Raw genomic sequence first — 21,688 nt, forward strand, 5'->3', positions numbered from 1 at the left:
CGGTTTGGCTAGCCGAGTTTGGCTAGGCACCAACTGAACTGAAGTATGCTGATGCCTTTACTCCTTTGGCTCAACTTACCCCACTCTTCCCTACTAGTTTATTCTTGGTATTGTGTTGGTGCAACATGCATGCTGTTTTTGAGAGGTCAATTTACTGGTACTGGTTTAAATGCAAGCCACAGTTGTATATGGGCTACTCTTCTTCTGACATTTGTCCCTGTTTTTTATTGCTATGTGTGAAGATGTATGCAAACAGATGCCTGTGGCGAACCCTTTTAAAGTGCTTGACAACAGCAACATATTTCTGATCAGGAACAAGGAAAAGGAGCGCAGGAAACTGGTGTGTATGTGTGTGCGCGTGTGTGTGACAATAAATATTTTAGCGTCATTATTATAGATTAAATACAATTGTTGACAATGTAACTTTGGCCAGGATTCAATCTGATCATGGGGTATCTGGCATTGCGTTTTTAAAGGCAATTTCCGATTGAGCCGACATATGCAGTGTTTGCCGTGAATGGGATCTCCGCGAATGCGGTAACATTGCCTTTTAAAGCTACAATGCCTGTAACCAGAGATCTGTATTTAATGGCGAGATGCTCATATCTTCGCCCTAACAATAGGAGTAGTTGTCCCAAAGGCAGGAAGGCAGGTGACAAGCTTGGTCCAAAATAAGTGGTCTTATTTTGGACAGATTTTGGCGAAACTGAAACCTCTCGCTTCTTCTCTTCCTCTCTGCTATACCCCATGATCGGATTGAATCCTGGCCTTTGTTTGAATCCCGGACAAAATCATGTTTTATTCAATGCATTACACATATAGTTACTTTTTCGTTACCTCTGTCCAACTGGTATCTGTCCAACATCATGTCAAATCATGCACCTATTTTCTTTCCAGGAGCTGCAGAGCCAGTTGAGTTTGCGGGTCCATGAGAAGGTGACCTATGCGGGCCGTATGAAGGCCAAGCAGGGTGACCTCCTCAGGGAACTGAGAGAGGGGCTGGAGGAGGACACAGCCCAGCCAGGAGGGGAGGAGAGCAGCCTGGCCCAGCAACAAAACACCCCTGCCTGGAGGGTGGCCATGATCAAAGGTGCACACACACCAACACACACCATGTTGCCTCACCATAATTGACATGTTATGACACACACTTTAGGTCATACACACACATACTGTATAGTGTAGGCCTAAACACAAAGGCCTTAGGCTTGCACTGGAGTCATTGACACAACTGAAGTAATTATTATGGTCAATCCAGTGCACTGAAAATACAGACTGCCAAACAATACTTTTTATTTGCCTCTGCCTTTATACCTAACCTCAGGCCCATCGTTTGACATTGCCGTGCTATTTCAAGTTGGTGGTACAGATGACAGATCTTAACTTGGGCCTAGATTCAATCAGATCAAGTGTTAACAGGCGATAGCAGACACCCGCGTAGCAGATGTTTTGGCAGTGTCAGAGGTGGAACTGCAGTTGGAGCCATTAAATCGGTGAGCAGCTGCTCTTGCGATCATTGTCACGAAGCCACGCCCGCCCCACTCTTGTTAGATAGTTCATAGCGAGAAAGTATAGCCTATATAGAAATAATTACACTCAAATTAAAAAATCATTAAACAAAATAATGAGGATTTTCTATCATCCAAATCTCACATTCCAGTGTTTGAATTTGTAAACAAGGCTGCATGGGATTTCTGTTAATGTGACCCTTCTGCATGGTATATCTGTTAATGTGACTCCTCTGCATGGGATTTCTGTTAATGTGACTTGTGCAGCCAATGGCAATGTCTATTTTAGGTATAATGCCAGGAGCCACTTGTGGATTTAACAGCTCTAACACAGTTCCACCTCCGACACCACCAAAACAACCGCTATGTGGAACAGAGTCCATGATCAATCTTTTCCCTACTGCATCAAAATGAGCAGTTCTCTTTCTCTCCATGCGGGGGCAGTCATTGGGATCAGGGCTTGCTATCAAAATCATCCTCTCTCTCGCTCAAATGCTAGGCCTAGGTCCTATTACTGCAACATTCAGCCATACACATCAACAACCGTCGTTTTATATAGCTTATTAACACAAGCTATATTTTGGTCTCCACTAGGCTATGACATACAGGTGTCAAGTGTATCCGAAATGCAGCTGTACAGTAGGCTACACCTAAACTATGGCCTACTGTAGCCTATCAAAACTAATTGCACGCATAGGCCTATAATATCACCTGTAAAGACAAGATGAAATTGAGAATAATGAGGTAGCCTACGGAATGGAGCACAATGGCGCGTGAAAGCCCTTTTTTTTATAGCTCTACAGTATATGTTATCGAAAAAGAGGACAGCTTAGGAGTTCTAGCGAACCTAATGTTGCCAATCAACTGTCAAAATGTAGCTCAATTGTGGTCTGGGTGGTCTAGTGGTTAGGGCAGCTTCCTTCAGCGCGCACATGTAGGCTTACTGTGTTGGCATGGGTTCGATTCTGGCCCATACCCTTCTGGCACAAATAACTCAATCTCCCCATTGACTTGATTTAGTTACACATTTCAGATATTTTAGAAATTACCCTACCAGACACTTTTATAGACAGTTGTATTTAATAGATGTCCGAAATAGGAAACTAATAAAATAAGAACAGTAGGCTACACCAACATTAGTTTCCAGTCATACAAAGTGTCAGGTAAATTGCCACAGTAGATTTGCCGTGGTGAGCGAGGAAGTACTTTATTTAAATTGTATGGAATGCTTGTCAAATACAGTAGATCAATCGCCCTTAGTCTGTTCAAAAAGTTGTTCCGATGACAATACCAACCAGATGGCGAACATATCTTGAAAGACTTTGATTGCAAGCAGGACTAAGGTAACGATGACATCTGATAGGGAATGGTAATGAGGTGACCAATAATGGTTGCAATTTAGATCAGCTGTGCGGGTGAATTTAGAATGTATTGATTGTTTAATGAGACATCAGCTGGCGATAATCTAGTGCCATCAATGTTTGCAATAGGCCCCTTGTTATTTGATTATATTCCAACAATATATTCTGTAGGCTACCCGTTAGCCATCCATTGTCACATAATGAAAATGTGTAAAAACCATTAATAGGCTACTGTTTGTGTTTCCCTGGCTGAGTTGATGAGCTGATTTGGGCCATCAGTTGATTGACAACTTGTTGAACAGCTGATTTCACCACCCCCACTCCTGCAATTTGCGCCAACCCTGTCTCTTTAATCATGCAACAATGATTCGGTCATTATCATTCAAGAATCTGGCACTTTGCCGCACCCATGTATTAATGTTAAAATCCTCCCACTGCTAAATGTCCTATTATAAGGCCTAGCCTAGATCATCATTATACCGTATTATCATTATTTTATACAAGCCTATTATTATTCTTTCTTAAATATATTTTTAAGGAATGGGGCAGTCTCACTCCTGTCATAATTGTTTTGCTTTTATTGAAGAGATAAACAAGTGTTGGAAATACAGGGAAGATAGGGGAGGGGGAGTCAAAGGGCAGTGGGCCGGATTCAATCCCATGCCAGCTCTGACATAATGTGCGGCGGGGTCCGCGGCTGTAGCCACAGGACCATACAGGCACTGAGGCCACAAATCATGTATTCTGCCTATTGCTTGCTTGAATATACGCCCCAGTGGACCTGCAGTCTAAAAAAGGTGGCACCAGGCAGTGATACAGCCCAACAGGATGCTCTCGATTGTCCATCTGTAAAAGTTTGTGAGGGTTTTAGGTGACAAGACAAATTTCTTCAGCCTCCTGAGGTTGAAGAGGTGCTGTTGTGCCTTCTTCACCACGCTGTCTGTGTGGGTGGACCATTTCAGTTTGTCCGTGATGTGTACGGTGAGGACCTTAAAACTTTCCACCTTCTCCACTACTGTCCCGTCGATGTGGATAGGGGGGGTGCTCCCTCTACTGTTTCCTGAAATCCACGATCATCTCCTTTGTTTTGTTGACGTTGAGTGAGAGGTTATTTTCCTGACACCACATTCCGATGGCCCTCACCTCCTCCCTGTAGGCTGTCTCGTCGTTGTTGGTAATCAAGCCTACCACTGTAGTGTCGTCTGCAAACTTGATGATTGAGTTGGAGGCGTGCATGGCCACGCAGTCATAGGTGAACAGGGAGTACAGTAGAGGGCTGAGAATGCACCCTTGTGGGGTACAAGTGTTGAGGATCAGCTGGGTGGAGATGTTGTTTCCTACCTTCACCACCTGGGGGGCGGCCCGTCAGAAAGTCCAGGACCTAGTTGCACAGGGCGGGGTCGAGACCCAGGGTCTCAAGCTTAATGATGAGTTTGGAGGGTACTATGGTATTGAATGCTGAGCTGTAGCCAATGAACAGCATTCTTACATAGGTATTCCTCTTGTCCAGATGGGATAGGGCAGTGTGCAGTGTGATGGCGATTGCATCGTCTGTGGACCTATTGGGGCGGTAAGCAAATTGGAGTGGGTCTAGGGTATCAGGTAGGGTGGAGGTGATATGATCCTTGACTAGTCTCTCAAAGCACTTCATAATGACAGAAGTGAGTGCTATGGGGCCATAGTCATTTAGTTCAGTTAGCTTTCTTGGGAACAGGAACAATGGTGGCCATCTTGAAGCACATGGGGACAGTAGACTGGGATAGGGATTGATTGAATATGTCCCTATCCCAGTCTGCTGTCCCCATCAGAACGTTAACCTTAGCATGTTTATTATTTTTTAGTTATAATTTTTTTTTTACCCCTCCACCACCCCCCCCTCTTCGGAGGACAAATATATTTTAGTTTTTTAAAGCTTTTCTGCTACACATACATACATTTTACACATACATTTTACATATACAGTACATTTTGCAAACACATTTTGCATACATGGTACTTTTATATAAATCAGTCACATAACGATAATACATTACCAAATATAATCTCTTTAATCCCAACCCTCAGCCACTCTCAGCCCATCCCACCCATCACCATAGACCACCCTCGTTTGGTTTCCATGTGCCACATATTTTTCAATTGTGCTGTGATGTTTTACATAATTTTTTAAACCTTTCTAATCGTATGGTATCCACAGATTGTGAGCTAAAGATGAAAACTTTTCCTACGAGTATTATTATATTATTTATTGACTGACTATGGCTTTCCATATCGCCCAACACTGCTATTTGTAAGGTTAATTATAAGTGTATGTTGTGATTTTTTAACCATTCCTGAACCAGTGACCAGAAACAAGCTACATAGGGGCAATACCAGAATAAATTATCTATTGATTCTGTCTCTTCGTAGCAAATTCTACAGAGCTGAGATTGTTGTATGCCCCATATATATATAGAATTCTTAGAATGTTGATGAACAATATTTTTTTCACATGATCAGCGCAGCAATGCAAACATGGTAATACGCATGAATGTGCTGGCACCACACATGCCAGCAGTTTCATGACAGAGATAGAAATACATACAGTATCTGTTCAAAATTCAGAATGAAGGGAGATCTATTTCAGTAGGCTTAGCCTATTAAATCACTGTCCTGCACAAATCAATGAACCATCATCATCACGTGTTCTCTCCCAATATGCATAGCCGAATTACGGATACCATCCTATATTTAAGAGTAATCCTCCCCCCGCCCCTGGCCCTTTTTTTGCACGCTGTCGGGACCACCATTGGACTGGCATAAATTGCACAAATTGCTAGTTGGGCCATGGGGTGGGGTCTAGGGTTGAATATTTTCCAGTATTTTTTTTATATCCAATATTTTCCACTCCTGTGTTGTCTTGGCTGTGTGGTTAGGGTCGTTGTCCTGTTGGAAGGTGAACCTTTGCCCCAGTCTGAGGTCTTGAGCAGGTTTTCATCAAGGATCTCTCTGTACTTTGCTCCGTTCATCTTTCCCTCAAGCCTGACTAGTCTCCCAGTCCCTGTCGCTGAAAAACATCCCCAACCACCATGCTTTACCGTAGTAATGGTGCCAGGTTTCCTTCAGACGTGATGCTTGGCATTCAGGCCAGAGTTCAATCTTGGTTTCATCAGACCAGAGAATATTTTTTCTCCTGGTCTGAGAGTCCTTTAGGTGCCTTTTGTCAAACTCCAAGTAGGCTGTCATGTGCCTTTTACTGAGGAGTGGCTTCCGTCTGGCCACTCTACCATTAAGGCCTAATTGGTGGAGTAGTAAGAGTCCGGTGGCTCTACAGAAAATTCCTTTGACCTCATTCCTTCGACCCCATGGCTTGGTTTCTTCTCTGATGGGCACTGTCAACTGTGGAACCTTATATAAACAGGTGTGTGCCTTTCCAAATTATGTCCAATCAATTGAATTTACCACAGGTGCTCCAATCAAGTTGTAGAAACATCTCAAGGATGATCAATGGAAACAGGATGCACCTGAGCTCAATTTCGAGTCTCATACCAAAGTTTCTGAATACTTATGTAAATAAGGTATTTCTGTTTTTTATCTGTAATAAATTTGCAAACATTTCTAAAACCCTGTTTTTGCTTTGTCATAATAGGGTATTGTGTGTAGATTGATGAGGGAAAAACATTATATAATCAATATTAGAATAAGTCTGTAACGTAACAAAATGTGGAAAAAGTCAAGGGGTCTGAATACCTGTTTGACCAGATGCAATGCTATTTCACAGTAAACAAATTGACAACAGACTTTCAACACGCTTATAGGGAAGGACACTCAACAAGCACAGCACCTACACAAATGACAAATGACTGATGATTGGCTGAGAGAAATTGATGATAAAATTATTGTTGGGGCTGTCTTGTTAGACTTTGACATTATCGATCATAGTCTGCTGCTGGAAAACACATGTGTTATGTGTTATGGCTTTAAACCCCCTGCTATAATGTGGATAAAGAGATACTTGTCTAACAGAACACAGAGGGTATTCTTTAATGGAAGCCTCTCAAACATAATCCAGGTAGAATCAGGAATTCCCCAGGGTAGCTGTTTATGCCTTGCTTTTATTTTTTACTAACGACATGCCACTGACTTTGAGTAAAGCCAGAGTGTCTATGTATGCGGATGACTCAACACTATACAGTTCAGCTACTACAGCGACTGAAATGACTGCAACACGTAACAAAGAGTTGCAGTTAGTTTCAGAGTGGGTGGCAAGGAATAAGTTAGCCATAAATATTTCCAAAACTAAAAGCATTGTATTTGGGACAAAACATTCACTTAACCCTAAACCTCAACTAAATCTTGTCATAAATAATGTGGAAATTGTGCAAGTTGAGATGACTAAACTGCTTGGAGTAACCCTACAGGCCCTAGTTTTGTCGCACCTTGACTACTGATCAGTCATGTGGTAAAGGTGCCACCAAAAAGGACTTAGGAAAATTGTAATTGGCTCAGAATAGGGCAGCATGGCTGGCCCTTGGATGTACACAGAGAGCTAATATTAATAATATGCATGTCAATCTCTCCTGGCTCAAAGTGGAGGAGAGATTGACTTCATCACTACTTCTATTTATGAGAGGTATTGACATGTTGAATGCACTGAGCTGTCTGTCTAAACTACTGGCACACAGCTTGGACACCCAGGCATACCCCACAAGACATGCCACAAGAGGTCTCTTCACAGTCCCCAAGTCCAGAACAGACTATGGGAGGCGCACAGTACTACATAGAGCCATGACTACATGGAACTCTATTCCACATCAAGTAACTGATGCAAGCAGTAAAATTAGATTTAAAAAACAGATAAAAAACACATTTTGGAACAGTAGGCTAATGCATATATATATACCTTTCATAATATTTCCCCTAATGTTATTAGCCTACCTCCTCTTTCTCTCTCTATTGTTGCTTCATTCCTTCCTCGCTTTCAACAGGTAAAGGAAACAAGTTTCATTGTCCTTACCTTCATCATTCTAATGACATCCTTGAATAATATAGGACTAGAATTAGATGCAGGCGGCTTTCACCTCTCTTCATGAAGATTGAATTGTTGTGGGTCTGAATAAATAACTGCTATAGCCTTTGCTCTTCTTTAAAACTACCTGTGAGTTCTATTGGCTGCTGTATTTAACATTCAGCAAACAACAGCTGTATTTAACATTCAGCAAACAACAGCTTGGGTTCCTCTTCGAATAGTCTATTGGTATAAGAAATCTTTAAAAAAAATAATGTCCAGCAAGCTATTCTAGTCTAGCTTTTCCTGCATGGGATTCCAAGAGCTAAGGCGCATTTTTTTAAGGAGAGAGGCCAGGGGAGCACAGGTGCATGCATATTGCGCAACAGACAGAGGCTATAGGTTAGACGCTTATTATGGATAACCCATCATTAATTAGCTAAATATAAGGCTAATTCTGCATTGAATGTATTATCTGAAAGAGGTACGCTAGGACATCTATACATAGGGCTATATATCAATCTATATTGAACAAAAATATAAACGCAACATGCAACAATTTCAAAGATTTTACTGAGTTACAGTTCATATAAGGAAATCAGTCAATTGAAATACATTCATTAGGACCTAATTTATGGATTTCACATGACTGGGAATACAGATGTGCATCTGTTGGTCACAAATGCCTTAAAAAAAAGGTAGGGGCGCGGATCATAAAACCACTCAGTGTCTGGTGTGACCACTATTTACCTCATGTAGCAAGACATCTTCTTCACATAGAGTTGATCAGGCTGTTGATTGTGGCCTGTGGAATGTTGTCCCACTCCTCTTCAATGGCTGTGCGAAGTTGCTGGATATTGGTGTGAACTGGAACGCGGTGTCATACACGTCGATCCAAAGCATCTCAAATATGCTCAATGGGTGACACGTCTGGAGTATGCAGCTCATGGAAGAACTGGGACATTTTCAGCTTCAAGGAATTGTGTACAGATCCTTGCGACATGGGGCCGCCATGATGGTGGCGGATGAATGGCACCACAATGGGCCTCAGGATCTCGTCATGGTATATCTGTGCATTCAAATTTCCGTTGATAAAATGCAATTGTGTTCGTTGTCCGTAGCTTCTGCCTGCCCATACCATAACCCCACCGGCACGATGGGGCACTCTGTTCACAACGTTGACATCAGCAAACCGCTAGCCCACACATTGCCATACTGCCCGGTACAGTTGAAACCGGAATTCATCCGTGAAGAAAACACTTCTCCAGCGTCCCAGTGGCCATCGAAGGTGAGCATTTGCCCATTGAAATTGGTTACGACGGCGAACTGCAGTCAGATCAAGTCCCTGGTGAGGCCGACGAGCACGCAGATGAGCTTCCCTGAGACCATTTCCTACAGTTTGTGCAGATATTATTCGGTTGTGCAATCCCACAGTTTCATCAGCTGTCCGGGTGTCTGGTCTCAGATGATCCCGCAGGTGAAGAAGCCGAATGTGGAGGTCCTGGGAAAGCGTGGTTACAAGTGGTCTACGGTTATGAGGCCTGTTGAACATACTACCAAATTCTCTAAAACAACGTTGGAGGCGGTTTATGGTAGAGAAATTAACATTAAATTCTCTAGCAACAGCTCTGGTGGACATGCAGTCAGCTTGCCAATTGCACACTCCCTCAAAACTTAAAACATCTGTGGCATTGTATTGTGTGACAAAACTGCACATTTTCGAGTGGCCTTTTATTGTCCCCAGCATAAGGTGCACCTGTATAATGATCATGCTGTTTAATCAGGTTCTTGATATGCCACATCTGTCAGGAGGATGAATTTTCTTGGCAAAGGAAAAATGCTCACTAACAGGGATGTAAACAAATGTGTGCACAACATTTGAGAGATATACGATTTTTGTGTGTATGAAACATTTCTGGGATCTGTCATTTCAGCTCATGAAACGTGGGACCAACACTTTACATGTTGCGTTGATATATTTGTTCAGTATAGAACAGGATTATCTATTTTGGATGCAATTTGAATGGAGTTGATGGAGAAAGTGCTCGCACGTGCACTGATTTAAAGCAACGATATTCGAGTGCTAGGCTGTTGTAAAACTCCGCAGCTGCATTTAAAAAAAAAATCTTTACAATAAAAACTTTTGGTGGCCCCTGAAAGCCAGATGGAGATGGGTAAAATAGATGCGCATTCAGGTTTTATTTTACTGTAGCATAGACTATGCTGCAGCAAATGCAGGCCTACCTGTTCCAAGAATCAAAGTTATGACAGGTCTACATGCATTGTGAACTGCGCTCCATTCTGAGATGGGCTCTCTGTCCCCACCCTGAGCGTTGATGATTCACCATGCAGGCGCCGTAGAGAAACCAGATTTAGACATTGCATACATTGGCAAGAAAAAGTATGTGAACCCTTTGGAATTAACTGGATTTCTGCGTAAATTGGTCATACCATTTGATCTGATCTTCATATATCAAATAAAATCAAATGTATTTATATAGCCCTTTGATATCTCAAAGTGCTGTACAGAAACCCAGCCTAAAACATCAAACAGCAAGCAATGCAGGTGTAGAAGCACGGTGGCTAGGAAAAACTCCCTAGAAAGGAGATTATAACAGAACATGGCCAAGATGTTCAAATGTTCATAAATGGCCAGCATGGTCAAATAATAATAATCACAGTAGTTGTCGAGGGTGCAACAAGTCAGCACCTCAGGAGTAAATGTCAGTTGGCTTTTCATAGCCGATCATTAAGAGTATCTCTACCGCTCCTGCTGTCTCTAGAGAGTTGAAAACAGCAGGTCTGGGACAGGTATCACGTCCGGTGAACAGGTCAGGGTTCCATAGCCGCAGGCAGAACAGTTGAAACTGGAGCAGCAGCACGGCCAGGTGGACCGGGGACAGCAAGGAGTCATCATGCCAGGTAGTCCTGAGGCATGGTCCTAGGGCTCAGGTCCTCCGAGAGAGAGAAAGAAAGAAAGAGAGAAAGAGAGAATTAGAGAGAGCATACTTAAATTTACACAGGACACCGGATAAGACAGGAGAAGTACTCCAGATATAACAGACTGACCCTAGCCCCCCGACACATAAACTACTGCAGCATAAATACTGGAGGCTGAGACAGGAGGGGTCAGGAGACACTGTGGCCCCATCCGATGATACCCCCGGACAGGGCCAAACAGGCAGAATATAACCCCACCCACTTTGCCAAAGCACAGCCCCCACACCACTAGAGGGATAACTTCAACCACCAACTTAACATCCTGAGACAAGGCCGAGTATAGCCCACAAAGATCTCCGCCATGGCACAACCCAAGGGGGGGCGCCAACCCAGACAGGAAGATCACGTCAGTGACTCAACCCACTCAAGTGACGCACCCCTCCTAGGGACGGCATGGAAGAGCACCAGTAAGGCAGTGACTCAGCTCCTGTAATAGGGTTAGAGGCAGAGAATCCCAGTGGAGAGAGGGGAACCGGCCAGGCAGAGACAGCAAGAGCGGTTCGTTGCTCCAGAGCCTTTCCGTTCACCTTCACACTCCTGGGCCAGACTACACTCAATCATATGACCTACTGAAGAGATGAGTCTTCAGTGAAGACTTAAAGGTTGAGACCGAGTCTGCGTCTCTCACATGGGTAGGCAGACCATTCCATAAAAATTGAGCTCTATAGGAGAAAGCCCTGCCTCCAGCTGTTTGCTTAGAAATTCTAGGGACAATTAGGAGGCCTGCATCTTGTGACCGTAGCGTACGTGTAGGTATGTACGGCAGGACCAAATCGGAAAGATAGGTAGGAGCAAGCCCATGTAATGCTTTGTAGGTTAGCAGTAAAACCTTGAAATCAGCCCTTGCCTTAACAGGAAGCCAGTGTAGGGAGGCTAGCACTGGGGTAATATGATCCAATTTTTTGGGTTCTAGTCAGGATTCTAGCAGCTGTATTTAGCACTAACTGAAGTTTATTTAGTGCTTTATCCGGGTAGCCGGAAAGTAGAGCATTGCAGTAGTTTAACCTAGAAGTAACAAAAGCATGGATTAATGTTTCCGCATCATTTTTGGATAGAAAGTTTCTGATTTTTGCAATGTACCGTAGATGGAAAAAAGCCGTCCTTGAAACAGTCTTGATATGTTCGTCAAAAGAGAGATCAGGGTCCAGAGTAACGCAGAGGTCCTTCACAGTTTTATTTGAGACGACTGTACAACCATCAAGATTAATTGTCAGATTCAACAGAAGATCTCTTTGTTTCTTGGGACCTAGAACTATTTTGTCCGAGTTTAAAGTAGAAAGTTTGCAGCCATCCACTTCCTTATGTCTGAAACACAGGCTTCTAGCGAGGGCAATTTTGGGGCTTCAACATGTTTCATTGAAAAGTACAGCTGTGTGTCATCCGCATAGCAGTGAAAGTTAACATTATGTTTTCGAATGACATCCCCAAGAGGTAAAATATATAGGGAAAACAATACTAGTCCTAAAACGGAACCTTGAGGAACACCGAAATTTACAGTTGATTTGTCAGAGGACAAACCATTCACAGAGACAAACTGATATCTTTCCGACAGATACGATCTAAACCAGGCCAGAACTTGTCCGTGTAGACCAATTTGGGTTTCCAATCTCTCCAAAAGAATGTGGTGATCGATAGTATCAAAAGCAGTACTAAGGTCTAGGAGCACGACACTAGACAAACACTGGTCTATGTCACAACACTAGACAAACACTGTCTGCTTAAGCTAATAACACACAAACAATTATACATTTTCATGTCTTTATTGAACACATGTGTAAACATACACAGTGTAGGGTGGAAAAAGTATGTGAACCCTTGCATTTAATAACTGGTTGAACCTCCTTTGGCAGCAATAAACTCAACCAAACGTTTTCTGTAGTTGCGGATTAGACCTGCACAACGGTCAGGAGGAATTCTTAACCATTTATCTTTACAAAACTGTTTCAGTTCAGGAATATTCTTAGGATGTTTGGTGTGAACCGCTCTCGAGGTCATGTCACAGCATTTTAAATTGGGTTGAGGTCAGGACTCTGACTGGGCCACTCCAGAAGGCGTATTTTCTTCTGTTGAAGCCATTCTTTGTTGATTTACTTCTGTGTTTTGGGTCGTTGTCTTGTTGCATCACCCAACTTCTATTGAGCTTCAATTGGCAGACAGATAGCCTAACATTATCCTGCAAAATGTCTTGATAAACTTGGGAATACATTTTTCCATTGATGATAGCAAGCTGTCCAGGCCCTAAGGCAGCAAAGCAGCCCCAAACCATGATGCTCCCTCCACCAAACTTTACAGTTGGGATGAGGTTTTGATGTTGGTGTGCTGTGCCTTTTTTTCTCCACACATAGTGTTGTGTGTTCCTTCCAAACAACTCTACTTTAGTTTAATCTGTCTACAGAATATTTTGCCAGAAGCACTGTGGAACATCCAGGTGCTCTTTTGCAAACTTCAGACGTGCAGCAATGGGTTTTTTTGGACAACATCAGCTTCATCTTCATCTGTGGTGTCCTGCCATGACCACCATTCTTGTTTCGTGTTTTACGTATCGTAGTCTCGTCAACAGAGATGTTACCATGTTCCAGAGATTTCTGTAAGTCTTTAGCTGACACTCTCGGATTCTTCTTAACCTCATTGAGCATTCTGCACTGTGCTCTTGCAGTCATCTTTGCAGGACGGCCACTCCTAGGGAGAGTAGCAACAGTGTTGAACTTTCTCCATTTATAGACAATTTGTCCTACCGTGGACTGATGAACATCAATGTTTTAAGAAATACTTTTGTAACCCTTTCCAGCTTTATGCAAGTCAACAATTCTTAATCTTAGGTCTTCTGAGATCTATTTTGTTCGAAGCATTGTTCACATCAGGCAATGCTTCTTGTGAATAGCAAACTCAAATTGTGTGAGTGTTTTTGTTGGGCAGGGCAGCTCTAACCAACACCTCCAATCTCATCTCATTGATTGGACTCCAGGTTAGCTGACACCTGACTCCAATTAGCTTTTGGAGAAGTCATTAGCCTAGGGGTTCACATTCTTTTTGCAACCTACACAGTGAATTTTTTAATTATGTATTCAATATAGACAAGAAAAATACAATCATGTGTGGGTTATTAGTTTAAGCACACTGTGTTCATCTATTGTTGTGACTAAGATGAAGATCAGATCAAATTTTATGACTTGCGCCCCCTTGCGCCAATTCTAAATATTCAGTATTCATTCACGTCCTCCTGCTGCAGGATTAATTTCCTCCTGCGATGAAATGGGTTAAATTAAGATCTGACATCTGTATACACCGTCCAACCAAATGCTTACTTGCAGGTTCCTTCTTGACAGTGCAACAACAATAAGAAATAATACAATATAAGAATGTGAACATAAAGTAAATGACTCAGTAGAATAAACATTTTAACAAAAGTATAATACAGGAAGAAACAATTTATAGTCCTACATTTACACGTGTATTGGGGAAAGGGGGATTGGGGGGCAAGTGTTTAAATTGTGCAGTATTTAGCAGAGTCTGTTATCAGCAGTTGTGATGTGTGTGGCATGAATGTATATGTGTGTGTAACCAACCATACTGTTTCTCCTCAGATCGCAATATTGACAAAGAGAGCATGAATGAGTTTATCACCAAGAAAAGGGAGATGTTTCTGCTGGAGGTAAGAAGGGAACGACGGTCCATAAAAACTCCCCGGGTGATCATGTTATGCTCTTTATGACAACTGGAATGTGTCCACAGATATTCGTTCTTTATACGATACAGAAATGCTTGATCATTGAATTAAAAGTAAATGTATTGTTATGTATTCATCGTCTTTAGTGGTTCCCACTAGTGAGGAGTAGCCTGTGTGCAGGTACAGTCAATACAAGCTTCTCCACCTCCCTCAAGTTGCTGGCATTTCCCACCTCTTGACATCTCCCTTCTTCCCGCCCTCAATCTTTCTCCCTCCTGTCCATCCATCCATCCATCCTCCAACCCTGCCTGTCCCTTCTCATCCCTAATCCCCCCATCTCTCTCTCCCCATCCCTATCTCCCTCATCTCTCTCCCCCTCTCTCCCAGTACTCCTTGGCTGTGAAGCGTGGAGAGATCAAGCAGCTGGAGAAAATGGCGGCCGGCGAGGAGAGGAAGCTGATGCGCGCCGAGCGGTTCCTGGAGGACGACGCCATCATGTTCGACGAGTTCCTCAAAGAGAATGACAAGAACTCTGTGGAGGCCATCAAAGTGTAATAACTAACAATATGGTTGATGTATGTACAATCTATGTTCCTCTTCTACTTCATAAAATCACATGGTGTCTCCATTTTGCACAGTGCTGAGTTAGAGACCAAAGTGAAACTGGAGAAGGTGACTGAGATCAAGAGGCTCACGACTAGGATGGTGACCATTAAGAGGTGGGTAGTACACAGAGCATTACAGCTAGGATGGCCATGGCCTCCCGCCTCATTATAATATTGGAACTATTGGCGTAAATAAACTATAGTCAATGCTTGATGCACGTGAAAAAGTCATAAAGGTTACACATCATGTACACTACTGTTCAAAAGTTTGGGGTCACTTAGAAATGTCCTTGTTTTTGAAAGAAAAGCAATTCTTTTTGTCCATTAAAATAACAGAACTGATCAGAAATACAGTTAGTTTGTTAATGTTGTAAATTACTTTTGTAGCTGGAAACAGCTGATTTTTTATGGAATATCTACATAGGCGTACAGAAGCCCATTATCAGCAACCATCACTCCTGTGTTCCAATGGCACGTTGTGTTAGCTAATCCAAGTTTATCATTTTAAAAGGCTAATTGATCATTAGAAAACCCTGTGAAGAGGCAACTCCGGGATGCTGGCCTTCTAGGCAGAGGCTCTGTCCAGTGTCTGTGTTCTTTTGACCATCTTCATCTTTTATTTTTATTGGCCAATCTAAGATATGGCTTTTTCTTTTCAACTCTGCCTAGAAGGCCAGCATCCTGGTGTCGGCTCTTCACTGTTGATGCTGAAACTGGTGTTTTTCCCTTACTATTTAATGAAGCCTCTTGCTCAGTTGTGCATCGGGGCCTCCCACTCCTCTTTCTATTCTGGTTAGGGCCAGTTTGCTCTGTTCTGTGAAGGGAGTAGTTCACAGCGTTGTACGAGATCTTCAGTTTCTTGGCAATTTCTCGCATGGAATAGCCTTCATTTCTCAGAACAAGAATAGACGTTTCAGAAGAAAGTTATTTGTTTCTGGCCATTTTGAGCCTGTAATCGAACCCACAAATGCTGATGTTCCAGATACTCAACTCAGTACTCAAAAGTCTAAAGAAGGCCAGTTGTATTGCTTCTTTAATCAGGACAACAGTTTTCAGCTGTGCTAACATAATTGCAAATTATGCTCTTGCTCTTCTCCTGCAGTGACATCTCTAAGTTTGAGGACATCATAAAGGAGTACACCATGTACAAGGAGTTCCTCTTCAAGCTGTCCCCTCCAGAGTGGCAAGAGGCACAGAGGGCCAAGGGTAAGACCCCCAAAGCCAAGTCTGCCACCAAGTCTGCCACCAAAGACAAGTCCAAAGAGAAAGACAAAGACGAGAGGGCCACTCCGAAAAGAGGTACTAGTATGTCTTCTTTCTTAGTGTTTTGTTATGTATTGTTGCATAAACATTTGACTTCAGTGCTGTGATGTAGTGGCCTGTAAAATGGTGATGGGCTGTTGCATTTGATGCTATTTTGTGTCTATACTAAAGCGTCCCTTTTTTAATCTCTGTTTCCTGTCTCTCCCTCTCTCACTTACACACATGTACACACGCGTACGGGTACGCGCGCGCGCGCACACACACACACACACACACACACACACACACACACACACACACACACACACACACACACACACACACACACACACACACACACACACACACACACACACACACACACACACACACACACACACAGGTGTGGAAAGCAGGGCGTCCTTTGCGAGTCGAGAGCTGCCCCCTCTCCGGGATGCCAGGGCCCCCTCTAGACAGTCGATAGGCCAGAGTGACAAACCGTGAGTGTGTGTGTGTGTGTGTGTGTGTGTGTGTGTGTGTGTGTGTGTGTGTGTGTGTGTGTGTGTGTGTGTGTGTGTGTGTGTGTGTGTGTGTGTGTCACAAATCACGAGTACAACAGTGGGCCTCAAGGTATCTATGTGAGTCACCCATTGGTGGAAGTGGGTTTGAATATGACCATGTTATATGCTATAATTTTGGCACATTTTTGTGCTGAGTTCCTGTCTTTTCAGGAGTCCTGTGGCAGAACTGGAGACCGACAGCTCTGAATATGAGGTTAGTTTCAACTTTCGAAGATAAGAATTACACTGGAGGATAACTGCATACATGCAAATTTTAGCCATCCATAAACTGACACCAGAATTGAATAAATGAGACGTTTGAATAAAAAGTGAATACAGGCTGAATATGACTTAAAATGTCAAGGGCCGATTTTCCGGACACAGATTAAGCTCAGGCCTAATAAGTATGCTTAATGGATCAGTCTAGCTCAGGCCTAACAAGTATGCTTAATGGATCAGTCTCGACTAAAATACCTTTACTCCAAGGGCGCGTTCGAGCAGATCACTTTTGACCGTCTTTGGTCGCCGCCTTCCAAAGTCTGTTGCATTATGGGAATAAACATTTTCGACTCGCGCCTACACAACGACTGCATGAACTCATGAAGCTTTGACTGCAGTCAACTGCAAGCTTCTGCAGTTGCTCTTCACCAACGTCATCCTACAGCCATAGCCTGGATTGTGGGAGGCTCTATTGTCAACCAATCATTTGGGTGTTTTTGTTTGATCTACGCGAACGTGACCAAACACGTGACTGAAACCAAAACCAACTTTGCCGCGATTCATGTATACAGTGGATATGTACAAATTAATGTGATATTTGAGGCTCTCTCTCACTAATTGATAGTACAATGTACACACATATATTTACAGTTTGTGAGTGTGTAATATGGAGGTTGGAGACATGTTTATTTTGACATTACAAAGAAAAGCTTGTATAAACAATGGCAACACAGCCATGTTGCGCTGAGCCTTGCTGCTAAAAAACCACAGGTCTACCTACACCTGTTGTATTCGGCGCATGTGACAAATTTGATTTGATTTGTGTCCGACTTTCGGCTGTCGCAGATGCACCTCCCCCGACTTCACTCCTCGACTTTCGTCTGCAGTCGGTTGCTTCAGCCTTACCACTTAAACGAGCCCCATGACTAGGATTAATCTGGGAAAACCAACCAACCTAGCTTCCTGATAAAGGATATCTTTCCCTGTACATTTTTATAAACTTCCCTGTACGTTTTTATAAACTTACGCCTACTTATCAATTTGCCCTGGAAGAAGTCTATGGGAGAATCTCTATTGTGTTTCCTCGATTCCTCACGTCCACTCTCCTCGCCTCCCTCTTAAAACTCGCCCCTCCGACCTTCTAATCCAATGGGTTTTGAGAAGGAGGAGAGGAGAGATGACACGATGAATTGTCACCCCCTGCAGGAACACCCAGAGCTGTATTTCACGGACCCCAGGCAGCTCCTGGAGTTGCTTTCAGAGCTGGAGGAGCAGAACCTCTCTCTGATCCAGAACTCCAGGGAGACGGAGGAGGCCCTGGAGGTGTTCAGTAAGGTCATGGACCATACAAAAAAGAAGATGTAAGTAAGACCTGCTGGGGTTAGAGGTCAGAGGTAGATAGAGAGGGAAGTGAGCACCACAGATGGAAGTGAATGTAGAGATTCACACAGTGGCTCGGACTACTGAATTATGCCTCTCATTCCAGTTACACTGGTTTGGATTTCTCCCTGACCAATATGGCTGCCATTTTCACTCCAGAATTGCAGGAAATTCGCTTTAAAAAAAGAAAATTCTCTCAGCTTCATTGCAAAATGGGTAGAATAGCAATATATTTCATATTAAAAATTCATTTAATTTGTTAAGCGCTTTTCTCAGACCAGAGGCGAAAAGATAAATAATAATAATAATACCAAATAAATAAATGATAATAAAAACAATCCAGAACACAGACAACAATCAAAGTTATATGCAGGTGTGGTCAGATCCGAAGGACATGAGAACAGAATTAGCAGAGGTCCTAGAAAGCTTTACTGTACAGCACGGTCTTGAGCTGTGCCTTAAATGAGGACAGAGACTCTGCAGTCCTAATAGTGTCTGGAATTGCATTCCAAAGACACAGAGCCACGTAACTGAAAGCCCTGTCACCCATAGTTTATAGTCTGCTGAAGGGCTGTTGAAGGGAGATGGACCTGGAGGAGCGAAGGGTAGAATGAGGTCAGACAGGTACTTTGGTCCAGAGTTTTTCATAGCTTGGTAGGTGTGAACCAGGATTTTGTAGTGGAGGTTGAACGGTGGAGGTTGAACAGCACTGGAGTGATGTGCTCGCTGGGGAGGTGTGGGTGAGGACACGTGCAGCACAGTTTTGGAAATATTGTAGCCTGTTTAGGCACTTGGCAGATGCTCCAACAAAAAGGGTAAATATGTGTAGAATTGCAGGAAATTAGCTTTAAAAATGCAAAATTAGCATGAGATTAGCTATAAAACTGCAAAAGTTTATCTCTGCCCCATGGCAATATGTGTAGAATTGTGTGAAATTTGCTTTAAAACAGCAACATTTTCTCTCTGCCTCATGGCAAAATGTTTAGAATAGCATGATATTAGCTATAAAAATTCTAAGTTATTGTAGAAAGTAAATTATTTTGACTGACATTGACAAGTGCTAGGATGTTTTATGTCATGAGTACCCTTCATAGTTCCTTGGAGAAAATCCTCACCTGCATTCGTTTCTATGTGTGTGCGCGGCTGTGCCATTCTTTTCTCCATCCTTCCCCCCTCTCTGCAGGGAGCTGGAAACCGTCCAGCTGACCCAGCAGATAGACGTCATGACCCACACCATCCAGAGGGAGAGGGACCGGGCTGCCGAGCTGGAGCTGAGGGCCCGCCTCTTCAACTTTGGGAAGTACAAATCCGCCGACCAGGTAGGAGAGAGAAAAGTTGCCCTTGAGACAGTGATCTAAAGTCAGTTTAGAGTCTGTCCGTCCCTAATGGTCGATGTTAGGATTTGGGGAAGGTAAACAAATCCTAGATGTGTGCCTACTGACACTTCTACTCACAGTGGGAAATGGGACAGGTCACACTGACGGTTATGCAGAGGACATGCTAATATCAGTTGTGAGCCAGTCATTGGCCTTAGATCATATAGATCTTTCTCTCTCACCTTTGTTCCTCCACTGTAGGAGGTTATGTTGGACTCCCTGGGCGCTAAGGTGGAGGTGGTGTACCGGAGCTGCGTGGGCGACACAGAGGCCAACCTGAGCACGTTGCAGATGCTGATGGTTATCGAGAGCCGTCTGGGCGAGCTGCTGGAGAACGTGGAGATGATCCCCAAGGAGCGGCTGCTGATGGCCGAGAGGACCAAGGAGAAGGAAAGGAGGCTCAGGTAGGGGAGAGTTGGAACACAGCCTCGTAGGACCATCATATAGGCTAGTCAGGTTGGCCCCATTCCATTTCAACCACTAAGTCTTAAGGATCTAAGCTTTAGGCTATGCCAAGTGCACATGGTTGGTTGATGCATAGGGGAAGAAACTACTGAGGTCTGTGCTGGTGTCATAGGCAGAAATTTGACTTGGGCCCCATTAATCGACCCTTCTCCTCCTTTCCCGCCCATGATCCTTTGCTTCCTTTCCCTAGGCTGCGTGATGAGAAGATGCATCAGGCGAAGCAGCACCAGGAGGAGAGGCTGAAGAGGGCCCTGGAGAGAGCCCAGGCCGACATCAAGAAAACAGTCAGTCACACAATCTGCCTCCACACCACACCATTACAATCCTAAAGAAAATCTGTGTGAAACATGACATTTTCATTAGACGCCTACAACCCAGATTACATTGCGTAACTAAGGGCTGGATTCAGTCTGTATCGCAGAAGATCCGCATGAAAAAATGTAAGGTAATTTCTGATTGAGCCGACATATGCAGATTTTACCGTGAATGCAGGAACATTGCCTTTAAATTTCAATCGAGCTATACCGTGGATCTTCTGCGATACTTCCACGATATGGATTGAATGCAGCCCTAAGCCATTGGTTTAGTTACCTGGGGGACTGTTCTATTATAATATATGGTAGAAATGGAGAATAAGCATGACGTTTGATAAATATCCAGAGTTCATGTCATATAATTAATTGTACTACAGAAATCATACCATTGTGTTCTCTTTATTTGACGATGCTAACACTTAAGCCTTTTTCTACAGACTGGCAAGAAACTGATGGCCAGATCACAGCCCCCTGCTGGCAAGCTGAAGACCAGCCAGGTGTATGACATCTCAGACAAGGAGAAAGAGGAGCAGCTTTACTTCTTCACCTAAAGGGCAGAGTCAGTCACAACACAGCCCCTATGCCATTACTGACCAGAACTCATTTAATATGTTTTGGCCTATTGTGGGGCTGTGACTGACTCACTGTAAATACTGACCAATAATTGGATATGACAGGTATAAGTAAGACTTTTCAAACGTCTCCATTGGACGCTGGTGATGTCACGATGGGGTAGGTCCTACTTATTGGTACTCGGTGGGGAGCATGTGGACTTTGTTTTGGTGGAGAGCTTTCTAGGGCATGTGGACAGTACTCTCCCCACACATTTTATAGACTTTGATTATTTTGTGTTACCAGATTGTTTTCTTATCCGTTATATTGATCATCTATTGTGCTTCTTTACCTGATCATATCTGAATAGCAGTTAGATGGACTGACTGCATGTATGTGATGAACAAATTAATAAATAAAAAAATTTACACAATAAAAAGGTCTGCTCTTGCCTC

At 43.3% G+C, this 21,688-nt stretch overlaps 1 protein-coding gene across 1 annotated transcript; it reads left to right on the plus strand.

Moving 5' to 3' along the window:
• Positions 1-256: 256 nt before the first annotated feature.
• Positions 257-21,630, plus strand: cfap100 (cilia and flagella associated protein 100). The gene is made up of 13 exons (XM_038965819.1): positions 257-340; positions 898-1,090; positions 14,438-14,505; positions 14,908-15,071; positions 15,159-15,239; positions 16,228-16,491; positions 16,784-16,867; positions 17,099-17,141; positions 18,353-18,507; positions 19,710-19,845; positions 20,104-20,306; positions 20,558-20,651; positions 21,119-21,630. Exons 1-13 carry the CDS (start codon positions 257-259, stop codon positions 21,230-21,232), a joined length of 1,683 nt encoding a protein of 560 aa, XP_038821747.1. The 3' UTR covers positions 21,233-21,630.
• The last annotated feature ends 58 nt before the right edge of the window (positions 21,631-21,688 follow it).

Source organism: Salvelinus namaycush, chromosome 2 (assembly GCF_016432855.1).
Source record: "Salvelinus namaycush isolate Seneca chromosome 2, SaNama_1.0, whole genome shotgun sequence".
In the NCBI taxonomy this organism is placed as follows: domain Eukaryota; kingdom Metazoa; phylum Chordata; class Actinopteri; order Salmoniformes; family Salmonidae; genus Salvelinus; species Salvelinus namaycush.